Genomic DNA, 23961 nt, shown 5'->3' on the forward strand with positions numbered 1-23961 from the left:
TGCAATAATATCCATTCCTCCCTGTTGAGGGACTTCCTCACATCCCCATCTAACCAGCTACCACTTGACACTTACCTTATTGCCATGTCACACCCATCCCTCACAGTGACCCTCCACAAATTTGTCCTTCCATCCTCTCAAAACATTCCACTCCTCACACTCATGGATCTCTTCTTTCTCTCCTGGCAGAAGGGAGGTCACAAGACCAAGAGACAGTGAACCAGAGATGGCCCTCCAGTCATCTCCACTTTGACAACTACAGAGAAGGAGGTGCTGGAGATGAACTGGGTTTTCGAATGCCTGGCCAATGGGGCTGGAGAGATGGGGGGGGTCTCCCATCTACCTGGTGACAGAATTAAATATCACATAGCCACATGGTATACAAAAGTCACTCAGATTGACTTGGCCCAGGAATTTCCATTGCCAGTGGGGTTGGGAAGGGGTGCGGGCGTGAGTTGAAAATCACATTCCCAGAGGGCGGCACTAGATCCCGCCGCCTCCGGAACGCGACACAATTTTCAAGGGGAGGGTGGGAGGGAGGAACAGGGAACACGCTTGCCTCCAATAAACAGTCCATTAGGCTCATTAAGGAGTTTGTTAATGGGCCAGGGAGGGCGAGAAGGCAATTTTCAACGGTTAGATCGCCGAATCTGAACAGTCTGGTGCACATTCGTGAAGAGCTGTTGAGTTCAAAGCGGGAAGAGATTTTTATAATTTTATAAAAGAGAGTTTTTTTTATAGGTGATATAAAATTTCAGAAGCTGGGCAATCTTGCCCTGGATCATGAGTTTTACCTTCCATTTGGCCATTTGCCTACTTTGTGCTCAGTGAGGCTGTGGCCCTCCAAGGTGCTGCCTGGGCTCTCTTCTACAAGGCAGCAGCAGGCCCCATCATGGCTGCCATCTGCCTTTGTCGTTCGCACTCCGTAGGCAGCTCCCACCTCCTGGTGAGTCTCGGCACCACTAATTAGCGGCTGAGCTTGCCTTCAGCCTAATTAGGGCATTTGAAACTCCAGCCCTTGGTGTCAGCAGCCACTGAAATATGATGATCTTCACAATGAAAGCTTAACACCTCCTTACCTTGTCAGTTCGAATTCATGTCTTTCATCTCCCACAAGTCCTTCAACCATCCCTTGAAAGATGGTGCAGGAGGAGGATGACGACTATACAGAGATCACTGACTCTACACAGGAGGTTACTCACTCTGAGAGTGCACCGTATCAGAATTCATGCACATCCTGTACTATCTCCAACTCTTCTCTTCCCTTCCTTGAACCCTTTCACCCAATGTGCACTCTAAGCCCACAGACTCCCACAGCTACCTTGACGACACTTCTTCACACTCCACTTCCTGTACAAACTCTATTCCATTCTCCCAGTTTCACCATCTCCATCACATCTATTCTGACGATGCAACCTTCCATACTAGCGCTTCTGTTATGTCTTCCTTTTTCCTCAACAGAGGAATTCCCCCCACCATGGTTAACAGGGCCCTCAACCCTGTCGTTCCATGTCACACATTCTGTTTTCATCCCTTCCCCTCCCTCTTAGAACCACATTAAGGTTCCCCTTGTCCTCACCTTCCACCCCACCAGGCTCCGTATTCAACGGATCATCCTCCGCTATTGCCGCCACCTACAGCGTGATGCCACCACCAAACATGTCTTCCACTCCCCTCCCCTTTCAGCATTCCAAAGGGACCGTTCCCTTTGCGACATTCTGGTCCACTCCTCAATCACCCCCAGCACACCCCTCCCCTTCCCATGGCACCTTTCCATCAAAGTGCAGAGATGCAACACCTGCCCTTTTACCTCTACACTTCTCACCATCCAAGGCTCCACACTCCTTCCAGGTGAAACGGCGATTTACTTGTACTTCTTTCAATTTAATGTTCTGTATTCACTGCTTACAATGCGGTTTCCTCTACATTGGGGAGACCAAATGCAGACTGGGTGACCGCTTTGCATAATACCTCCATTCAGTCGGCAAGCATAACCTCGAGCTTCAGGTCCACTGTCATTTTAATTCTCCACCTTCCTGCCACTCTTTGTTCTCAGCCTCCTGCAGTTCCAATGAAGTTCGAGGAACAGCTCCTCATCTTTTGATTTACGCAGTTTACAGCCTTCTGGACTCAACATTGAGTTCAACAATTTCAGAAAGTGGCCTTTTACCCCATTTTGTTTCCTCCTCCTTTGCTGGTTTTGGTTTTTCGCTCTTTGTTTTTTTTCTCTTTTTTTGCTGTTCATGATCCTACCATTCACACCTCCTCTAGCCACATCTTTTGTTTCTTGACTTGTCCCATCACTACTCCCTTTGGCCTTGCACCATGACATTTTCTGTCATTTAATCTTTCCTGCTCCACCCTAGCACATAGCTTCCCTTTGGTTCTTTTTTCCGACAATCCGCACTTTCATTTACTTAAAACCTATTACATCTCTAATTATTCTCAGTTTGATGAAATGTCATCGACCTGAAATGTTAACTCTGTTTCTCTCTCCACAGATGCTGCCAGGCCTACTCAGCATTGTTTTTTTTTATTAGATTTCCATCATCCGCAGTATTTAGTTTTTGTATATAGGATTTATAGTTGCAAAAAGGGTATTCATTCTGGTTTTTAACACTGTTAAATATGTAACAGAAATGTAACAATGCATGAACCAGAAAATTTATTTCAAAACTCCATTGCCCCATCCTCCCCATTTTCGCCTGTTGATTGTGAAGTTGCCTTCTACCTGTGAAGAATGGTATGACGAGAGTTAAAGATGAGCAATGGGTGTCTGTTTGTACTGTGAGCCTGGGGAGCAAAGTGGGTTCAGGATTGATGTGGCAAATGGCTACACTGTCTCAGATTAACTGAAGCCTGCCTGAATCAGTTTGTCCCAGGTATCCCTGGCAGCTAAGAGAGCAGCTAAAGGTGGCTTTGCCACATTGGACTCTTCCTACACCTCCTGTTGCTTCTCCTCTTCCTCCTCCTGAAGAGGCCGAGTGCTCAGCACCTTCCTCCTCCTGGAGCTTCAGTCCTCGCTGTTGCGCAATGTTGTGCAAGGCACAGCAGACCATGACCATTCTGGAAACCCTGGCTGGTGCATACTGAAGGGCACTCCTAGATCTGTTCAGGTACGTAAATCACATCTTCGGCAACCCAATTGCTCACTTGATTATAACTAGTGTTCGTGAGAGTTCTGCTCTATCTTTCCTGGGCATCAGTGCTTGTGCTCCTCACAGATCACATCAGCTATATCTTCAGAGGGTAGCTCACGCCTCCAAGGAGCCATCGCTGACTGTGCTTCAAGAAGACTTGAGTGGTGCATGATGAACGCATCATAGCAGCTCCCTGGGAATCTTGCACAGACATGCATAATTGTTCGGTGGCTGCAGAACAGTTGAACATTGATGGAGTGGAATCCCTTTCAGTTGATGAATACACCTAGGTGATCTGGGGGCACTTTGATTGTCAAATGTGTGCAATTAATTACTTCCTGGATCTGTGGGAATCCAACCAGAGCAGCAAACCCAAACACCTGCTCATTCTGACTGACCTACTCAGTGGTGAATTTCCATAATTGTCAGCCCTGGCAAACATGACATCCATCACCTGAGAGATGCACTTGTGGCCAACAGATTAAGATTGGTCAAATATCACCCTGCAAGAAGTCAGAAACAAAGAACTTGAGTTGTATTGACTTTGACAGCCACTGGCAACATGCGCCCACCTGGTCCATTTGGTCTTCTTCCAGGAGACTTCAAATGTCAGTGACCACCTGATGAGGAAGTCTAAGCCTCCTGAGGCTTTGGTGCTCAGTCATGCCCATGAATCTTATCCTCTGCCTGTATATCTTGTGTTGGGGTATGGCCTTCTGTGAGCTGGAGCTCTGTGCTCATCCCCTCCATCCTGAACAGAGGTAGAGGGTTGAGGAGACAGCTGCCACTCCTGCTGGTGCTATTTCTCTGGCTGTTGGTGTTGGTGCTGCTGCTCATCTTGTTCGTCATTTGAGGTCCAAGTAAGAGCTGTATAAATGGCTCTCCTCTTGTTACTAAAGTTGACAACTGGGAAGCACAGATCAAAGGTAAAGATCCAAGGTGGTAGAAATAACCTCTAAAGTATTGGAAATTATGTCCAAAGCAGTGAAAACACACTCTCAGACCAAATACTGTGAGCAAAATCCTTTCACTTTGGTAAGGAAACAGGTAACACATTCTAGTATTTAAAGCTTTTCATGCCTGTTAATTGATTAATCTTGTCAATTCCCATCATCCTCTCACCTTGTTTTACCTCAGGAAGTCCGTGGCCTCAGAGGCAACGTCATTTCTGGATTTAAACTGCAGCTAATGATCATTTAACATATTTAAATTTCAGACTGTTTGTCCCATTGGGCTTTCCCATCCACTGCAGAACCCGTTCCGGTTAAATGTGGAAGTCGGTGATTTCCTGACATGCTGGCAGTTTCAGCTCTTTTAACCTGCCGCCCGCACAGAAACCCACCCATCTTGACAGGTTAATATTCCTCTCCATATCTCGGGTCTCTCCTCATAACCATGGTTTCTCATTCCTGGCATCATCCAAGTAAATCAGTGCTGTAGGCGCTACACCGCTTTAATGTCATTTCGATAAATTGGGCACCCAGATCTGCGCACAGTAATCTGTGGCTTATTCAATGTTTCACATAAATTTATCATTATATCTTTACATTTATGCTCTGAATCCCTATTTATAAAATATCAGCCTTCTTTGTAGTTTTGTCTACCGTCACTCTCAATTTCAGGAAATAATATATTTGAACCTTTTGGGTTTCTCCATACCCCTCAGTACCTTTCCATTGAGTATATCTTACTCATTCCTCATCTTTCATCCAAAAAGTTATTACCATACACTTATCTACATTAAATTCCATTTTCCACCTATTTGCCCATTCTGCCATGCCTTTCCAAAGAATTTTATAATCCTCCTCACTGATTAGCAAGCCTTCTATTTTTCTGTTGTCAGTTAATTTTGAGATTCTATTCCATGGCTGGAATTTTACGTTGGGTGGGAGGCCCTGGCCACCAGCCAAAAAGTTGGGGGTGAGCCCACCTCTGCCAGGCCTGGGGATCCATGCCAGGATTTTATGGTCCCCAGGCCCTTCCTCCGAGAGCTGCCAGCCAATCAGGAGCTGTTGGCCACTACTGGGATTGCACCCAACCCAGGATCATGGACCTGGAAGTAAAAGATCAGTTTGTAGGCCCTTGCCGAGGACAATTGGACAGGCCCTGGTGAGGCGGTGGGGGGAAATCGGTTGACAGGGAGGGGGACTTTATTTCAGTGGGAGTTTTGGGTGCCCACCATGGGGCCCATGGGGCACATGGTGCCCGATCAGGAGGCCCCGCCCCCCAACCCCCACCAGCCCACAGGGAGGCTGCCAGGTTTTACCTGGTGGCCTTCTGGGGGGCCAGCGGCGCCCTCCAGCCGCTGGTAAAATACTAGCGTCGGTGAGAGGAGACCCTGAAGTGACAGTTAAGTGGCCACTTAAGAGCCTTGATTGGCCTGGGGCAGGCAGTCCATCTACATTTACTACATTTCCTTCATTTGGCCAATTACTGCTTCAAAAATTTCCATCAAATAGTCAAATTGACTTGCTTTTAACAAATTCACATTGAATATCATTCATTAACTCACTTGTTACGTTGATTGAATAATCCATTTTTAGGTATAGCAGTTTAAAGCTTCGTGTATTCACAGAAGTTTTTTTTAAGGCAAAGTCCTAGCAGACAAGTGAGAGAACACTGCAGAAATTCACCTGCTAATAAGCTCATTTTGATTTTGTTTTCCGGCAGGCTGTAACTAAAAAGGAATTGAGAAGTCTGTCTCAGAAGACCTGGGTTACGCTATCCATAGTTGATTATCAGACGCTATTGGCTCACCCCAAAACACAACATGCCAAACCCCTTACCGGAGTGATTATTCCCTCAGGTACTGCAAAGCTAGCTATCTAAGGTAAGAGGGGCACTCATTCAGGTTTTTAAAATTGTTAAAAGATTAACATACAATTGATGACTTGACGACGAGACCAACTATTTAAATTGAGAAAGCAAGGACTAAGGATATATGTTCGGAAGTTCTTTCGCTTAGAGGGTGATTGACTTGTGGAATAAGATACTGGAGGTGGATATAAGGAGCGACGCCTTACAGTCCTTCATTAAAAAAATTAAACACACTTCTGAAAAGTGATGGGAGCCCAAAATAATGGGACTTCCTGGGGTTTATCTGAGAGTTTGGAGAAGAACTTTTGACAAAGGATTCCTGAATTTGTTTAGGTTTATTTTTGTTGCTGCATTGGAGATGGTGGGGAACAGGATAGGTAGATGAGAGTGAGTCAAGAAAAAATGGGATGAGTGCATATGTAATGGACCTAATAGTCTTTTCTTGTCCTAGGTTCATAAGCAAGAGAGACTTTCACTGCACTAACGTATCTTATTTCAAATCCTGATCCTAGAATCGAAAGGACATTAATCTCCTGTGTCAGCTAATTTCCCTCCTCCCACATTTATCAATATAGTTACCATCGCTGAATCCCCCATGCAATTAAATGCTGCAGGATCTCTGGGTTACCCACATTTCCCGGACACCATGCACCACCCCCACCCATCCCCCCACTTCAAGGAAACATCTGTGTACAGTCCCATCACAAATTCTGTACCCTTGCAACCAGTATTATCTTTCCTTCCTAGCCACTATCCTAAACTGAATTAGGCCGTTCACAACCTCTGTGGCTGTTCAATCCTGAGCTGACCTAATTTCATATAACTGTCTACCACAAAGCCCATCTATGCCCTCCTCCTTTAATATCACTCCATTCCAATCCTATTTCAGCACACCCTTTACTGAAACCCTCGCCGATACATTTGCTACGTTCACACTTAATTACTCCAGTGCTTTCCTGGATGAAATGCATAAACTTCAACTCATGCAAAACTCTGCATCCCGTATTCTATCCCACACCATCAAAATCACTAATTTCATTTGTCCTCACTAACCTACTTTGTCTCCTGGTGCCTCAAATTTAAATTCTCATCCTGATGTTTAAACCACTCCATCACCTCATTCATCTCTATTTCTGTAACCTTTTCAAGCCCTACATTTCTGCCTTCTCCACCCTCCCAATGCTTTCTATACTTCTCGAGCGTCCCACTCTCCCTTCACCCACCAATGGAGTCTATGCCTAGGAATAAATCTCCAGGATTCCTTTCTGAACCCATCCACCTTTATCTTTTTTAAGATCCTTCTTAAAATTGATGTCTTTGACCAAACCTTTGGTCATCCCTTTTAAGACTTGGTGTGAGGCATTAAAGGCAGTATATAAATTGTAAGTTTTTTGTTATGATAATACATTACATAATTCAGCAATATCAATGTTGCAGGATGTTCTCAACAATGAACTGGGATATCACATTTAATACATAAAATATCAATCCAATTAAATGTAATTTTCTTCTGGCCACTTCCTTTCAAAACATGTGCAACACAAATGTAAAACTTCATAAATGCTGTTTAAATAATCTATAATAGGCTCTTTTATTAAAAACTTTGTTACAAAAACATTGAATATACTATTTCCATTGGTTGCATGTATCATTTACAGTAACAAACTGCACCTAAAGTTAGATTTAGTTGATTTTTCACAGATGCAAGCAATATATTCATTCACAGTGAGCTCTAAATCTTTAATTACAGAGTATCAAGATTCTTGCAAATCTCTTAGTGAGATGAAAATACAGATACCGTTCAAAAATGCAATATCCAGCCTGTATCTTTCTAGCAACTCTGACTTCACACAATTGGGTAAATTGTAATTATTAAAAAGTTTAATTGATGAAAATTTGGTGATGCAAAATACCTCAATTGATTGTAAAATGATAAATCCCAATCACGATTTGGCAATATCTGTAACCGTAACTAACTCTGCCATTCTGATTCTATGAATACAGTTAGAAAACTTTCTATACAACTTCGGAGGCAATCTTTTTCCATATTTCTATGCTTCTAAACAAATTTTCTTTGCAAATAAAACCTTTTTCTAATGCATAAAGCCATTTTCCTAATCCTGCATTAAGTCAGTTCGGATATAAGACTTCTCCTCACCCTCTACTTAACAGCAACATGCAATAGAACACAGCGATTTCAAAACATAGTTTCATGTAGTTATTTAAATGCCAGAGAGAAAATTCAACCCACTAAACCTCCTGTCATCTTTGTACAATCCACATCCTGCTTATAGTGAGCTTAAATTCTACTTTATTTCTCAAGATGCCTTTTTGTAATTATGCTTAGATTCTGTAAATGCAAAAACTTGGCTGTTAACCCATATCCAGTTGAAGGGGTTGTACTCTCTACACTTAAATGAGTATTGAATAAGTACGGGTTTTCTTCTTTGCTAAGACTATTTAGCACTTATGCTGTGTGTGCAATTTTTGGGTTCAGTTATATTAATACAACAATTAATAGATCAAATTACCCTTTTTTCTGTGGCAAGGAAGAGCTGAAAAACTGAAAATGCTAATCAGATTGTTTGTTTTTACAGCAGTTATAAAGTTTTTTTTGTTTTATGTATAAATGTAACATGCATAAATTTACAATTATAAGGAGAGGGGGTTATGCTGATACCCACTTCAGAAAGGCTAGTGGCAATATCAATCTCCAAGTATGAAAATACAGACGTAATCCATATAACAGTGAAAGCCAACTTCTATCGACATCTTTCAAACATTTATAAAAACCTTAATACCAAAGTACTAAAGTCTGCTTATGCTCCTGTACTTTTCAATGAGCAAAGTGGCCTAATACAGGGTAGATCACAATTACATACAGGAGAACATGTACTTCTGGCTTCCATGCCCTGATTATAAAATAATGCAATGATTCTAATAATAATTAGGCAATATCTTTAAGAATTACAGCTGAATGATAATTCATATAGATCTGAACTTTGAGTATTCTGCACAGTAATACAGTACTCCAAAGTGCAATAAGCAGTGTTTCAGATCCAAAAGGTTATTATTTCAAATCACTTCCCTGAAACAAAATCTAGCCATATTTGTTGTCATGCTTGGCCTATTAACAACATTTTTCAATATTCAGATGCTGCTCCCTACTTACTGAATTATGGAACTCAAAACTCTGGAAAGGAGGCAAGATAGGGGACCTTGTTGAAGGTATAAAAATACAAAGAACAGAAAAGTAAATCACGACTGCAGGACATTGGGGAATAAGTACAAACCAGTAAATGGCAAGTGCAGAACTAATATGAGGAAGCACTTCTTCACATAAAGAATGATTAATACCTTTAATGGTTCTATGGGTAGATTATGGAAGAAAAATTCATAAGACATTAATCATGTGTTTGGGAAGTGGGATTATATAGCTTTCTATAGAAGGATGGCCTTGTTCATCTGTACGCATCAATGCCATCAACCTCTAATGCGTTTCCAGTGTTTTCTCAACATATTTCAAGTACTTTCTTCAACAAGCAATGATTATTTAAAAAACCTTATTTCACTAATACTGAATTAAGATTTATTGTAAAGACTGAAAGCTAGCATTAGCAGTGACAGATACTTATTATCTTTATGTAAACAAAACTATATCCACTTGGAAAAAAAAACTGTAAACCATCACCAAGGAATTCCAGACTGTTTGGTACTTCCCCTATTTTAGATGAAAGCTATGCATCATGAATTCTAACTGTCCTATAGCTAGCAGGTGCTTAATCCATGATTATGGAGGTATTGGGATCTGGGAAAAGATTTTGCCATAGCAAATTGATGCATTTTGTCACAGCTAGAGGTAAGAACTATTCTAGTCTGGCTATCTTGGGGGGAATATGGCATGCATCTGAGGGGACCTCAATGTTGGTGTTTGCCTTTGTAATATTCTGAATGCTGACCAGAGTTGTATGAGGCCTAACCCAATGATGCAAAGTAGTGTGCCAGATGGCTACATCCTTTCCAGAATTAACCAGACAGGAAGGGGTAAAATTCATGGATCTAATGCACAGATGATGGCGTATGATTGTGAGTTAGAACTCACATATTTTACTGCAAGTTGTAGTTGGGTTTGTTTCCAAATTTTCCTCCTTTCTTGCAAATGGGAGCTGCACAAGTGACCAAACCTAATAATGCCCAGAAATGATAGGCTGGCTCCTGTGCATCTGTGTCCACCTATTATTCCCTATGCAGCTGCCCAAACACTTGTGTATGTAAATCCACTGTATAAACATGTGCAACTATGCAAGATTTCTTAAAAGCCATTTGAAGGAAATATGCTACGACTACATAAATATGTAGACCAGAGAACAATCATTACCTTTGTGTATGTGTAACTGCTTTTTTTTTGGTTCGGTTTTATAGTGGTTGGTTTAATGAAATAAAATGTATTTTAAAAACTGGGTCTCTGAACACTTTCAAGCATCAAACTGCTAAATGAGTCGGAGGTGACATTTTTAAGAAAATGTCAATTTTATAAGCTGTTTGAAAGTTAATGGTTACATTTAAGTTTCATTAGAAAACTGCCATTATTTCATAATACCTTCTGTAACTTGTGCTGACATTTTAAATGTTCTTTACTTCCATTACAAATATTATGTCATGCATCAATATGGTGTACAAGACCTATTACAAACATTATAAACTCAAAAACACAACTATATTTTGTGCCTTAATTACTTTGTGAAACAATCGTGGTGTTTCAGGTTTTTGATGGTTTAAGCTCTGATGAATTTCAGGTAATGTATATGAAATGAATTAAACCGCTCTTAAATTAAGTTTAGGTCTCACAACAAACAGCTTCAAGAAATGCAGACTGGAATCAGACTGGTGCTTTTTGCCTATTTGTTGAAAACATTCCAGTAGATATTCCCACATGTTGTATTAGAATGACTTTCTTCCAAGGAGCTTAGCGAGGGGTGCCTGTTTGGAGCCAAATGATAGGAAGGCAATAGTAGGTTTAATTGGCAGCTTGACTAGCCTAATGTTGAACAGAGAGAGCTGGAGCAAGGCCAAAGGTCAAGCCTTTGGCTTCCTGGCCAGTCTGCAGAGGTCACCAGGGTGAGAAGGGGGAAAGTGGAAAGAAAAAACTACTTTGCAAGTTTAGTACCAACTGGCTTCAGTTAAATTTCTGGTCAGCAAAGTGTATTTAGCTCATCCAACAGGGATCTAGGGTTGCACCCTTAGATTCTAAGTTAGGAGGAGCGTTTAAAAATAATTACAATTCATTGTCATCATTGTTCTCTTTGCTCACAGATAATGTGTAAAGTTAATTATCCTGTTCATTTGTAATTTGCATCATCTCTAGTTTGTATCAGCACATCTTCAGAGGTCATGTGTGAGAGCACAGTATCTAGTTAACATAACAAGGGGCTTTAGTGTTACAATCTGCTGAATCATACCATCCTATGACTAAATATTGAGTAATAAAGGTAGTGTAGGGAATGCAGGATAGCGACTCTTGCCTCAAAGTCATAAAGTTGTAGTTTCGAGTCCCACTTCAGGACTTTAGCACAACAATCTAGGTTGACATTCCAGTGTAGTACTGAGAGTGCTGCACTGGCAGAGGTGCTGTCTTTTAGATGAGACATTAAACTGAGGCCCTGTCTGCCCTCAGGTGGACGTAAAAGATCCCATGGCACTATTTCAAAGAAGAACAGGGGAGCTATCCCTGGAATCCTGGCTAATATTTATCCCTCAATCAACATCACAAAAAACAGATTATCTGGTCATTGTCCCATTGCTGTTTGAGAGCTCGCTGTGTGCAAATTTGCTACTGTATTTCCTACATTACACAATAGCTATATAAATGCAAGACTTTATTTTTTCTTGAGGACTGCGAATACTGAATCCAAGAATGCAGACCAGAAATATTTAGCAAGTTTACAAACACTTAATAAAAACAAGAAATGCTGGAAGTACTCAGCAGGTCTGGCAGCATCTGTGGAGAGAGAGAAGCAGAGTTAACGTTTCAGCTCAGTGACCCTTCTTCAGAAGAAATATTAACTCTGCTTCTCTCTCCACAGATGCTGCCAGACCTGCTTAGTATTTCCAGCATTTCTTATTTTTATTTCAGATTTCCAGCATCCACAGTATTTTGCTTTTATTACAAACACGTAACATGTTTGCTCAAAATCCTTTTAGGGGAATGTTATGCTATTTCCTCCGTGGCAGATTTAGCAGCGGGGAGAGCATAAAATTGGATGGGATGGCGGCAAGGGGTTCCCACCACCATCCCTCCTCCACCAAAATTTAAGCCGTGGGCCTTCCTGCCCCACCACCAATTGAGGCCCTTAACTGGGCAATTAACCCCCAATTATGGGCCTCTTCACGCCGCAGTTACAATTATCCATGCGGCAGGTGCCATATCGCCACACGAGAAGCATAGCATAGAAAGCTGTGCAAGGTGGTTTCCGGCTCCAGGGTGTGGGGGCGGCGGTGGTGGGGGGGGGGGGCGTAACCCCACTTGAAAGGCACTTAGTGCTTGACCGAGGGGCTGGTATCGGGAAATGGGAGGGCCACTGCTGAGGGCCAGCCCCTGCCCTTACCGCCGATCCCCCCACCCTCCTGCCATGACCTACCTGAGGCCTGGTTCTAGTGACGTTCCTCAGCCTCCGGTAGGCGCACCTGTAGCAGCAACCACTGCCTCCGCGGTGATTGGCTGGCTGCTCTGGAAGGGCGGGACTTCCAGTGAAAGACCCCTTGATCCCGTGGAAGGCCTGACTGGCACTAAATTCGGCAGGCCGTCTGAAGAAGAGACAACGCAAGGATCTCGGTGTCAGTTTCTCCAGATGTCAAGAGCCCCCGCCGCCAAGATAAAATTCCCCCACTTGTCTGTGTTTGTGTGTGATGTATACATATGCAGCTCAGTTGAAGAAATGCAAGGGATACCCTCTCAAAAGCTAAAGTTGCTGACGGAAAAACAAAATATTGCAGAAGCTGGAAATCTGAAACAAAAACATAAAATGTTGGAAACACTCAGCAGGTTAGACAGCATCTGTGGAGAAAAAACAGAGTTAACATTTCAATTCTGTGACCTTTCATCAGAACTCTTGTTTCTCTCTCCCCAGATGCTGCCTGATCTGTATCTGTGTTGATGAAATTGTAAAGTATTTCCTGTAGCTCACTACCAAAATGAAACCACATTTATATTTGAGAGAGATACTAGGATTCATCAAACTCAACCAAAACATTTTAGTTACGTATTCATCCTCGCCAGAAATGAGAAAAAAAACAAGTCTGTATTGATGAAATATTCCTCTTTAAACCAATAGTCATTAAAAGTTCTAGGCACTAATCATTTTGCTTTCTCCATTTAGTCAAGAAGTTGTCTTTTAGACATGGAGATCAATTTCCCTTCTCAAATTTCGCCCCCCATTTTTCCTCCTCCATGTATTACCCTAGCATTGAGTTCTTTCTGGGATAAAGTTACACAATGCCTTATTCAAATGATTTATCACTCATGTGAACCTTGATATTCTACCAGTGGCGCATAGCAACAGAGTCTGATGATGTTATCATAAGTGCCACAGATGCGTACTTCCAGAAGGGGGCACCAAATACTGACGGGGTGTGTGAATCCGAACTATGGGTGAGAAACTGCCTCGTGTATGTTGCAACACCTAATGGCCACAGTTTAGGCTGCCAGCCACTTGCTACACGGACCACACGGGTAAGGGCAGAAGGGTGAACACGAGGATGCCGAATAGCTTGATCCCACACTATCCTGATGTCACACAGCCGAAACAGCTGCCGTGACGGCAGGACTCAAAACTTCTTTTAGGGAAGTTCAACCACAAATTCATGCATCACTCACCAAAGATCAGGCCTGCTGCTGCACGATGGGACGTGTACTTGTGCAAATTAAAAGGCCACTCCACAAGTTGCAGGTGAGGTGGTTATCAGTAACTTTTCCTTACATAGAATTGGCGGTAGTTCTATGCTGCATTCCTGCAGGTGTGTTATGCCACTTTAGGACTGCTGCCAAGGATGCCAGAACTGCCCCCATGCCTAGATCAGGTAGTTGTCTGTCATTGCCTCCTGGTTTGCTACATCACCAGGGAATGGAATGGATCAGGTAGAGAGGCCAAGCTCAACAAGCAGAGAGGGAGGGAGGAGGAACAGGAAAATGCAGGGAGGAGGCATCCTGGACACTCTAACTGGGGGAATATCGCACAATGAATTGTGGGATTCCGCTTCAGCTTCAAACAAACTCCCAACCTGACATGGAACCATCAACCACCACCCTCACATCCATTTCACACTCCATAATCACAATATCTCCTTGTCCAACATTCAGCAATAAAAGCTACCAACAAAAACCTTCACAAAACATCTTTATGTAATTACGCATCCAATTATGCAAGCAACAATGAACTATTCACCCTTGTGCATTCCCTTAGTGACTGTCTTGCCCTCGCCTGTCTTAGTGCTCCTATGCAGTGTTACCTCAGTGGCTGCAGCATGGCTGGCGGAAGGCTGCTGACCTTCGCTGGAGGAGACTGCAGATGGCCTTGCAGGATGTCTTCAAGCCGCTCTGGGTCATCAGGACCCAGCTTCAGACTGCACCATCTCAGCATGGTTAGCAGCAGGCTGGGCTGGCTGGGTGAGATAGGCAATAAGAACATAAGAGCACTGGTGGTGTGGCAGTCATGCTCCCACCACTGCCATCATCCCGAGGGAGGACAGCAGGTATGTTCTCCACGGGACCGCTGCCACTTCCATGGGGCAGCACCTCAGCAATCCGATGTAATCTACTGGAGCACAGATTGCTGGAATGCTGACAGCCTGCATGCCCAGTCGAGTGCTGTCTTACACACCCATGATGGCAGCCGTCTAAACTTGCATGGTAGCAACCATGGATCTCATGATCTCTCTGAGCTTCCACTGCAGCACTGAGATGTTGCGAGGCTTCCACCTCTGCTGCAGTGGAGGCTGAAACAGCGTCCACCAGACGCTCCATCACGGGTTTGTTCAGCAGTGTTGTCATGGAGTCGGCCATCACTTCCACGTTGGAAAGGATGGGTTCCAGACTCTGCAGGATGCCCTCTGCCATGTTGAGGCTGGACTTTTCCATGCTCCTAGATAGTGACAGGAGGCTATCGACAAGTCTACCAATGCCCCAACCATCTCACTTTGGTTCGTCATCAGTGTTCTCTTGTACCCTGCTCCATCAAAGTTCTCATCGGAGTTCCCTACAGCAGAACATGTCCAGAACTTCACCCTTCAGGGAGCTGGCACACAAGCAACCCTCCCCTGGCCTAGCTGCCAGTTTACTCATGCCTGGTGACTTACCATGTAATATTCCCATCTCTATCCTACCCTCGAAGCTCCTCACAGTGCCATTATCTGAGCTAGTGGCTGCTAACGTAAGGTCAAGTGACACAGTGTATCCTCATCACTTTTGAGGGGTTACTCTTCCTCCTGCCTCTAACGTTGTCTAGGTGGCAGTTCTTCTATATCTGCAACCTTCTCTTGCAAGAAAGATGGCAGAGTGTAAGTGATTATGTTGCAAAGTATTTGGTTGATTGTGCCTGCCATGGCTAAATAGCTGGAGGTACAAGGAGGGAGGGAGATATGGCTGTGTGCTGGCAGCATTGTGGTAGATGTGTATGGGTCAGATGCAGTGTGTGAATGTTAGGAATGAGTCCTGAGTTCCAGGGGGTGCTGCAGTGTGTGTGATGGGGGTGTTGTGCATAGAGCTCAGTTAAGAGGTTGTATATGGTGGGTGTGAGATATATTGTGAGAATGCATGACCACTTGTGTGAGGTCGAAAGGAAGATGGCTGTGGTTGTTGGAGGTCAATCGTCTCAACCCCAGGACGTTGCTATAGGGGTTCCTCAGGGTTGTGTTCTAAGCCCAATTATCTTCAGCTGCTTCATCAATGACCTTCCGTCCCTCATAAGGTCAGAAGTGGGGATGACTGATGTTCGGTACCATTCGCGATTCCTCAGATACCGAAGCAGTCCATGCTCACAAACAGCAAGCCCTGGCCAACATTAAGTAACATTCGAGCCACACAAGTGCCAGGCAATGATCATCAACAAGAGAGAATCTAATCGTCTGCCCTCGACATTCAATGGCATTAGCATCGCTGAATCCCCCACTATCAACATCCTGTGGGTTATCATTAGCCAGAAACTGAACTGGACCAGCCATATAAATACTGTGGCTACAAGAGCAGGTCAGAGACTGAGAATTCTGCAGCGAGTAACTCACCTTCTGACTCCCCAAAGCCTGTCCACCATCTACAAGGCACAAGTCAGGAGTGTGATGGAATACTCTCCACTTGCCTGGATGGGTGCAGCTCCAACAACACTCGAGAAGCTCGACACCATCCAGGACAAAGCAGCCCGCTTGATTGGCACCCCATCTACAAACATTCACTCCCTCCACCACCGACACACACTGGCAGCAGCATGTACCATCTACAAGATGCACTGCAGCAACTGGCAAAGCCTCCTTTGACAGCACCTTCCAAACCTACAACCTCTACCACCTAGAAGGACAAAGGCTGCTGACACAGGGGAACACCACCATCTGCAATTTCCTCTCCGTCACACATCATTCTGACTTAAATCTGTACCGCTGTCCTTCAGTGTCGTTGGATCAAAAACCTGGAATTCCCTTCCTAACAGCACTGAGGGTGTACCTACACCAGATGGACTGCAGCAGTTCAAGAAGGCAGCTCGCCACCACCTTCTCAAGGGGAATTAGGGATGGGAAATAAGTGCTGGCCTAGCCAGTGATGCCCACATCGCATGAAATAAAATAAAATGATGTCACCGAGCCGGGAGCCTGCTCCCGTGCCTGTTGAGCCATCTTGAAATGATCAGAAATGATTTTGTGTCAGGCATGATTACAGATGTGCAGCGTCCCTTTAATAGGCAATGGGCCTTTAAGAGGAGCAGGCTGCCAGGCTCTCCTGCTGGGTGCAGAGGCCGCTAGCAGCTTAGAGATCAGAGGAGCAGCACAAAAGCAGCAAGGCAGCAGAAAGACCCAGTGCACAATCAAGGAACTGAGGTGGGTGCATCAAATTGCATCATACAGGCAGGTTACAAATCGCATCCCCCGCGCCAGAAAAAAACAGGGCACACAAATATCTAGCCCTATGTCCCTTCCCCAACACAGAGTCACTGGCTGGGATTTTACATCGGGGCAGAGGCCCCACCCACCAGCTTAAAAGTCGGGAGCGAGCCCGCCTCCACCGGGCCTCGAGCCACGCAGAGATTTTATGTGGCCCAGGCCCTTACTTGGCCTCGGGCAGGACTTTCGCCCCTCTGAGGCAGGAAATCTCACCCCCTGCAGTTGCTGGCCTATCAGGGAGCTGGCAGCTCCTCAGTCCCAGCCGCACCACTGGCAGTAGTGGCCACTGCTGGGACTGCATCCAGTTTCAGGAGAATTGTGGACGCCAGCGGCGAATAATGTAAGTGAAGTTTTGGGCCTCGCAGGGGACAATCGGCTGGTCCCTGGTGAGGGGTATGGGGGTCAATCAGGAGGGCATTGGGAGGTGCACTAGTAAGGGCGGCAGGAGCTCCTGGGGAGTCCATCCATGGGCACAAGGTGCCCGATCAGGAGGGCCCCTCCTCAGGCCCACAAGGAGGCTGCCTGGTATTGCTGGGCAGCCTCCACAGCTGACCAAGTGCCCGTCTGTCGCTGGTAATATATCTGTGGTATCGCGAGAAAGCCCTTAAGTGGCAATTAATTGGTCACTTAAGGGCCTCAATTGGCTTAGGGCGGATGGGATGTTTGTCACCCTTCCCACCACTTGTTAAATTGCAGTGGGGATGGGAAGGCGACGGGACCGGCACCAACGCCCCCACCGCCTCCCAAACAATTTCCCCCCCCCACCGCCTCACCTCCAGCCTGCTCCCACAGGGGGTGTAAAATTCGGGCCACTAAGGCCAACTACAGTGTTCAAACTGCCGGTCTATCTGAAATCAGGTAACTCAGTACAGACAGGCGAACAAACCAGGAACCTTCCAGTCTGGTTATCTCACTGGTTGAGTTTTGAGTCATCCAAAAGGCTTCGATGTGAACTTTTATCAATGACAGTCAAAACTAAAAGTATTCAAGTCTGTTATATAATCTGAACAAGAAACATTATTTTCAAAATGTTGAGAACTTTAAGTTATTAATAAAAAAATCAGTATAAAACAATGCAACCATTGCAAATAGGAGGGCTGCAAATTGAAGCACTTTGAGTTCTTATGCTGTGTGAGAACACAAAGTTAGAACTCTATGAACAAATGAAAACAATATTTTATGCAAGAGACCTTAAAAATCGCTTAAGCTTACTAATTATATTTTCAGCAATAGCACACAAAATGAAAACATTATTCCTAATGCCACAAATACCTCCATCTACATAGAAGAACTAGACCAATGAATAACTGAGTAGTTTTGTCTGAAAACACAAATAGTATACAGACAAGAACACAAAGAGAGTGAGCAGGAATACAACCAAAACAATAACAAAGTTTAAAAAAAAACAAGATTCTCTGCATTAAGCTAGAAGGTAGAGCAATAGCAATGTTCTGCAAAATTCCCAGCACACATACTCAGAACTGCTGGATCCAAATTTCAATTCTTTCAGCTTGGAGCCCGCTTTTGCAGCTGTTCCTTCAGTATTTACTTTCAACAATTATTCAAAAACAAGAAATTCTGCCTGAACTGCAAGGTACATCTATATAGGACTTTTTATATTTAAAAAAATCATAGGACTCAGTTTTTAGTTTTGACTTAACAATACCTGCTGAGTTTTTTTTTTGTTTCGTGGGATGTGGGCATTGTTGGCAAGGCCAGCATTTGTTACCCATCCCTAATTGCCCTTGAGAAGGTGATGGTGAGCTGCCTTCATGAACCGCTGCAGTCCATCTGGTGCAGGTACACCCACAGTGCTATTAGGAAGGGAATTCCAGGATTTTGATCCTGCTGCTTCACTGTTATGGGAGACAGGAGGGGAGAAAACACAAAAGAATCCACTGTCTCAGCTCATCTGCTACTGAAACCCTCATTCATGCCTTTGCTGCCTCGAGACTTGACTATTTCAACGTATTCCTGGCTGGTCTCCCACATTCTACTCTCTGTAGACTTGAGGTCATCCAAAACTCTGCAGCCCATGTGTTAAATCATCCCTGTGCTTACTGACCCACACTGGCTCCCAGCTAAGTAACATCTCTATTTCAAAATTCTAATCCTTGTTTTCAAATCCCTCCATAGCCTCACTTCTCCCTATCTCCTCCAGCCCCACAACCCTCCTAGATATCTGGGCTCCTCTAATTCTGGCCTTTTGTGCATCCCTGATTTTAATCGCTGCACCATTGGTGGCCATGCCTTCAGCTGCCTAGGCCCAAGACTCTGAAATTCCCTCCTTTCGACTCTCCACCTCACTTTCCTCCTTTAAGACACTCAATAAAACCTACTTCTTTGACCAAGCTTTTTGTCATCTGACATAATCTCCTTTTGCGGCACGGTGTCACACTTTATTTTATAATGCTCCATGAAGCGCCTTGGGACGTTTTATTACATTAAAGGTGCTATATAAATCTAAGTTGTTGTTTTTCCGGCAGTTTGGTAAGGTCATCCTACCTAATGTGCTCACATGTCTAATGATTCATTATTGTCAAGTTAGAACTTGATAAATGTTTGATAATATTTTAAATAAAGCAACAGTGCTGTAATAAATATGGCAGGTTCAATTCCACTATGAGTATTCATGATTTTATGCTAGAATTTAGAAATTGAAAGAAAAAATACATTCGGGAATAACTCAGCAATGGAAAAGCCTTAATGAGCCTCTACTCATTTACAAAAACCTATGGGGCATGTGTTGTGTGCATAAGAACAAACATGATTTCTCTATATGGTTACTTTCATTCCAGTTTTTGTAAAGAGGTCATTTAAAATAAAATCCAGTTTTTAACAGTACAGTTCATCCGACCTCTGTGTTAGAAGGGGAAAAAATCTAGTTCTTAAACAGTAGCTAAAACTATCAGCTGAATGTAATGGAGCTGGAACTGCAGGTTCCATAATTCTGCAACCATAAGTTATTAACTTAAACATTTTATAAACATTCACATTAATACATTACATTTGGCTAAAGTTCATACAAAACAAATAATACTGTTCACCAGCCCAAACCTGTAATTTTATAAACAGGATTGGTCCTACTAAAACCTAGTTTCTTGCTCTACATTGCCATCCACAAATCTCTTGTCTTCGACACACACAAATTAACATAATGATTCCAAAAAGGAATGAGGATAAAGGTTAATTCATGGCAATTATGAACACTTTTTTTGCTTTTACATGGCAACAACTATTTAGGAATCTCTACTGGGTTTTAACAGATTTCAAGTCTGGCAACTTTTCAAGCAACATCTTGTGGGAGACACCAATACTAGCAACAATTCCACCTTCATTCAACTCCGTATCAGTATAATCAATAGCCTTTCCTTCGAGAGTAGTCATTTGACCACCAAGTACTTCCAAAAGGGCATTGCCAGCGCAGATGTCCCACTTCTTGATATTAGTTACATGAAGATACACATCAGCATGGTCAGGCTGCTTATCATCAGGTATATTCAGCAGGGACAGCACTTTATAACCTAAAAAAAATACAAGATGTTGGTAAGTCTTCTTTAACACAAAAATTTATATGAACTCAAGATGTTCAAGGAGCTGTGATAAAAAGGTCCCAGTTCTCAATGGTTTGGATTTTGCTCCATTTTTCTCAGGCAGTAGTTTTGAACATTTGCCCAGTATACTGTCCATATCTCCAAGTTCTGGATTATTTATAATATATATATATATATATATATATATATCAATATTAGATCTTATAGATATATATATCAGCATTTGCACAGCTCTCTTACAATTAATAAGTATCAAGGGATCAAGGGATATGGGGAGAAAGCGGGAACAGGGTACTGAATTAGACGATCAGCCATGATCTTTTTTCAATGGCGGAGCAGGTCCGAAGGGCCGAATGACCTACTCCTGCTCCTATTTTCTATGTTTCTATGAAATGGTATTCAAAAGCCACCAGTAACCCTCCCAAAAAAAGGTAAAATTGAATAAGATGTTGAGCGCTTAAGCAGTACTGTACTTGATATGTAGTGTCAGAGTTGTCAGAGTTTCTGGAGACCACTGCCAACTAACATCATACAGCTTGGCCACGTTGAACTCAACATGCCTGATCAGATCTGTGATGCCAATGAAGGGTCAGCACACTATTTTCTTCTTTGGACGATGGAATTACAAGAATAAAACCACTCATCTCCTGTTGTTCCCATTACTAACTTTCCAATAAATGAATTATCAGTTGTCATCAACTGAATGAATACGAGAGAAATTTTCAATAAACTTCCAAACACATTTATTAAATTACAATAACCTGTGCATAATAAAGAATAAAAAAAATCTTATTTTCCACCTAATCTTACCTGCCCCTCCAGCTTCTGTAATGTCACTGTCATTTCCAAATGCCTTTTGGGCAAATGCTTTCCCTGTGCCTGTATGTGACCGGGAAATTATAATTTTTGGATTCTTCTCATTGTATGATTTACGCATGCTCACATTTGATCCTCCACGTATCATTGCCCATGCTGCAGAAAGAGAAAGAATTACCATTAAGACAACCAGGCAATTATATCAATAACGGCTTTTTAAATATTTAGAAATTAAAAATTGTTGACTTAGTTGCACATATAGGTCAACCTCCTGGACATTTTAAGTTGCTGGCATGCTTAGAATATTTAATTTACCCACTAAGATCAGAGTTTTGACCAGGTTTGTAATCCAGGAATGGTACCTGTAATTCTACTAATATATTTGGGATGGATAAAATTAAAAATGAAAAAATTGAAAAAATAGTGTACAGTGAACTGAATGTTAAGACCGGGTGAGAAAGAGGTCTAGGGTTCCCTTTCAGCCTTCACCTGGTCTTACTGTGACAGGGTTTAATTTTAAACACACCGTGTTTTTAGCTCCCCCTTGGTGAATCCTTGTTCACCGCTTTCCAATTATAAGGCAAAGAAACCAGCACAAACAGGCTTACTTAGGTTTAAAGAAGGAAAGTTGTAATTTATAAAACTTAAACTCTAATTCCATGAATGCCTACACACTGTACCCCACGCTAGCGTGCATAAGTGATACACACATGCAATTAGAGACAAATGAGCAGAAGAAAAATAAAGTGGAAAGGTTTGAGGCAATATCTGAAGAGTTGTTGTTATGATTCTTCGAGCTCACTGTAGATCCTTGATTGTAGGTAGGTCTTGCTTTTCGTTGGGGCCCAGCATTCTGCTTAAACCTTGTTCGCTGTAGCAGACTTTACTCTCTTGGGGTTCATGTGTCTTCAGTGGATTCAGAGGCTGGTGAGAAAGAGTTGGGAGCAGGCAGACAGGAGAGGCTGTGGCGAGCCACCCAGGAGAGATCTTCTCAGTCCAGAAGCATTCCGCTTTTTGCCCGAACTGTTGGCACGAATTCAAAAAACTCAGGTTGCCCAGCAGGTTAGTCATGTGATGAGCTGGTTTAACCATGTCCGTTTGTGCATTCGGCCATCTTAGCAGTCAACCTGGAATGCGAGCTCCCTCACCTTCAACGTCTGGTGATCAAAAGTCCATTGTGGATTGAATGTGTCAGGGAATGGCTGCTTTGTCCTTCCAAACACTGTCTGTTAATATGCAAATGTATTTCCTGCCATGACTGATCTGTCCAACACTCCAGTAACAGTTTAAAATCAATGTTCATGACAAAATTTATGTGCCTCATTCTTGGCAGGTGGGGGCCGAGCAGGACACTTCCACACCCAGCAGAATGAAATGCAATTTGAGAAAAGTGCATTTCATTAAAAGGAGCGAGAGAAAAAATATAAGATATAGGAAAAAAAACAAGCATTTCTCTCATTCATTCACAAATCCTAAAACTTATTAAAATCGCCTTTTGCTATCCCAATAAACATGTGGTTCCTTTTTGGGGAAGTTTCTCTTCCATTTGCCCATTTCCATGGCTGCCTAAGGTCTTTGTTCCTGCTGAGGTAATTTTATTTCAGGAGAGTCAGTAGTTGGCGGGGCTATCCTGAACACACAACAGTGCTTTGCTGAGTGATGCAAGGCTTTTGACTTTGGGGGATGGGTGGGGTTTTTTTGACTTTGGGGGAGAATTCTTTGCTGATGTCCCCTTTGTCCCAGAGGACATCCCTGCCTGCAGGTATTTGTGCAGACTCTATTGCACTCCCCCTGTGGGACTTCGATTAGGAGAGGCATCATCCTCACGGTTTCTCTGCCCCCTAGAAGTCTTTCTTTGACTCTGCATGTTCCTATAAATGCTGGTGAGGTGCTTCTAGTGTCTGCATTTACGTAGGAGGATGTGGGGTCTAACTTCTCAGATTTTCTGGGGTTGGCTGTCTGGACAGCAGGGGTTTTCATCTGGGATTCCTCCTGGACTTCCTTTAACCTGCCCTCTTGGTCAATTTTCCGCCTTCTCTTTCTAAACTTTTGCCAGCCTTGTGCCTGCCTGTCCCCTTTTGTTCTTGGTGGGGGGTCCCTTACAGTTCACCAGCCCTCTGCTGGAGGATCCTCCTAACACTGGTACAGGACTTAGGGGTGCAGGTATCACTGTAGGTTGGGGTTGCCCCTCAACTTGGCACATATAGCAACTCCTGCAGTACTCCACCACATGTTTGTGGAGTTTTGGCCAGTCAAATTGCTGTCTTATGCGGGCTTTGGTCTTTCGTATACCAGCATGTACAGCCACTGTAGTCTCGTGAGCCGTTCTTAATATTTCTCTCTAGTACCTCTGTGGCGCCATTACCTGGTGAACTACTGGCCACTCCTTGCTCTCCATTTCCTCATCGGTACACCATTATTTAGAAAGTAGCAATCAGAGACTCCCTCTGCTTCATTTTCAGACTGGGCAGCCTGTGCTAACACTCGCAATA

The 23961-nt window shown here is 43.4% G+C and overlaps 1 protein-coding gene across 1 annotated transcript in view; it reads right to left on the reverse strand.

Annotated features, from left to right (window-relative positions):
* Nucleotides 1-7518: 7518 nt before the first annotated feature.
* The window catches only part of LOC137369989 (inositol monophosphatase 3-like), a 54945-nt gene continuing 38502 nt past the window's right edge, over nt 7519-23961 (reverse strand). The window contains exons 4-5 of the mRNA XM_068031871.1: nt 21464-21625; nt 7519-20623 (exon numbers count right to left, since the gene is read on the reverse strand). Coding sequence (XP_067887972.1) covers nt 20349-20623; nt 21464-21625 — 437 coding nt within the window. The 3' untranslated portion in view covers nt 7519-20348. The remainder of the gene's footprint in view (nt 20624-21463; nt 21626-23961) is intronic.

This window comes from Heterodontus francisci, chromosome 5 (genome assembly GCF_036365525.1).
Source record: "Heterodontus francisci isolate sHetFra1 chromosome 5, sHetFra1.hap1, whole genome shotgun sequence".
NCBI lineage: Eukaryota > Metazoa > Chordata > Chondrichthyes > Heterodontiformes > Heterodontidae > Heterodontus > Heterodontus francisci.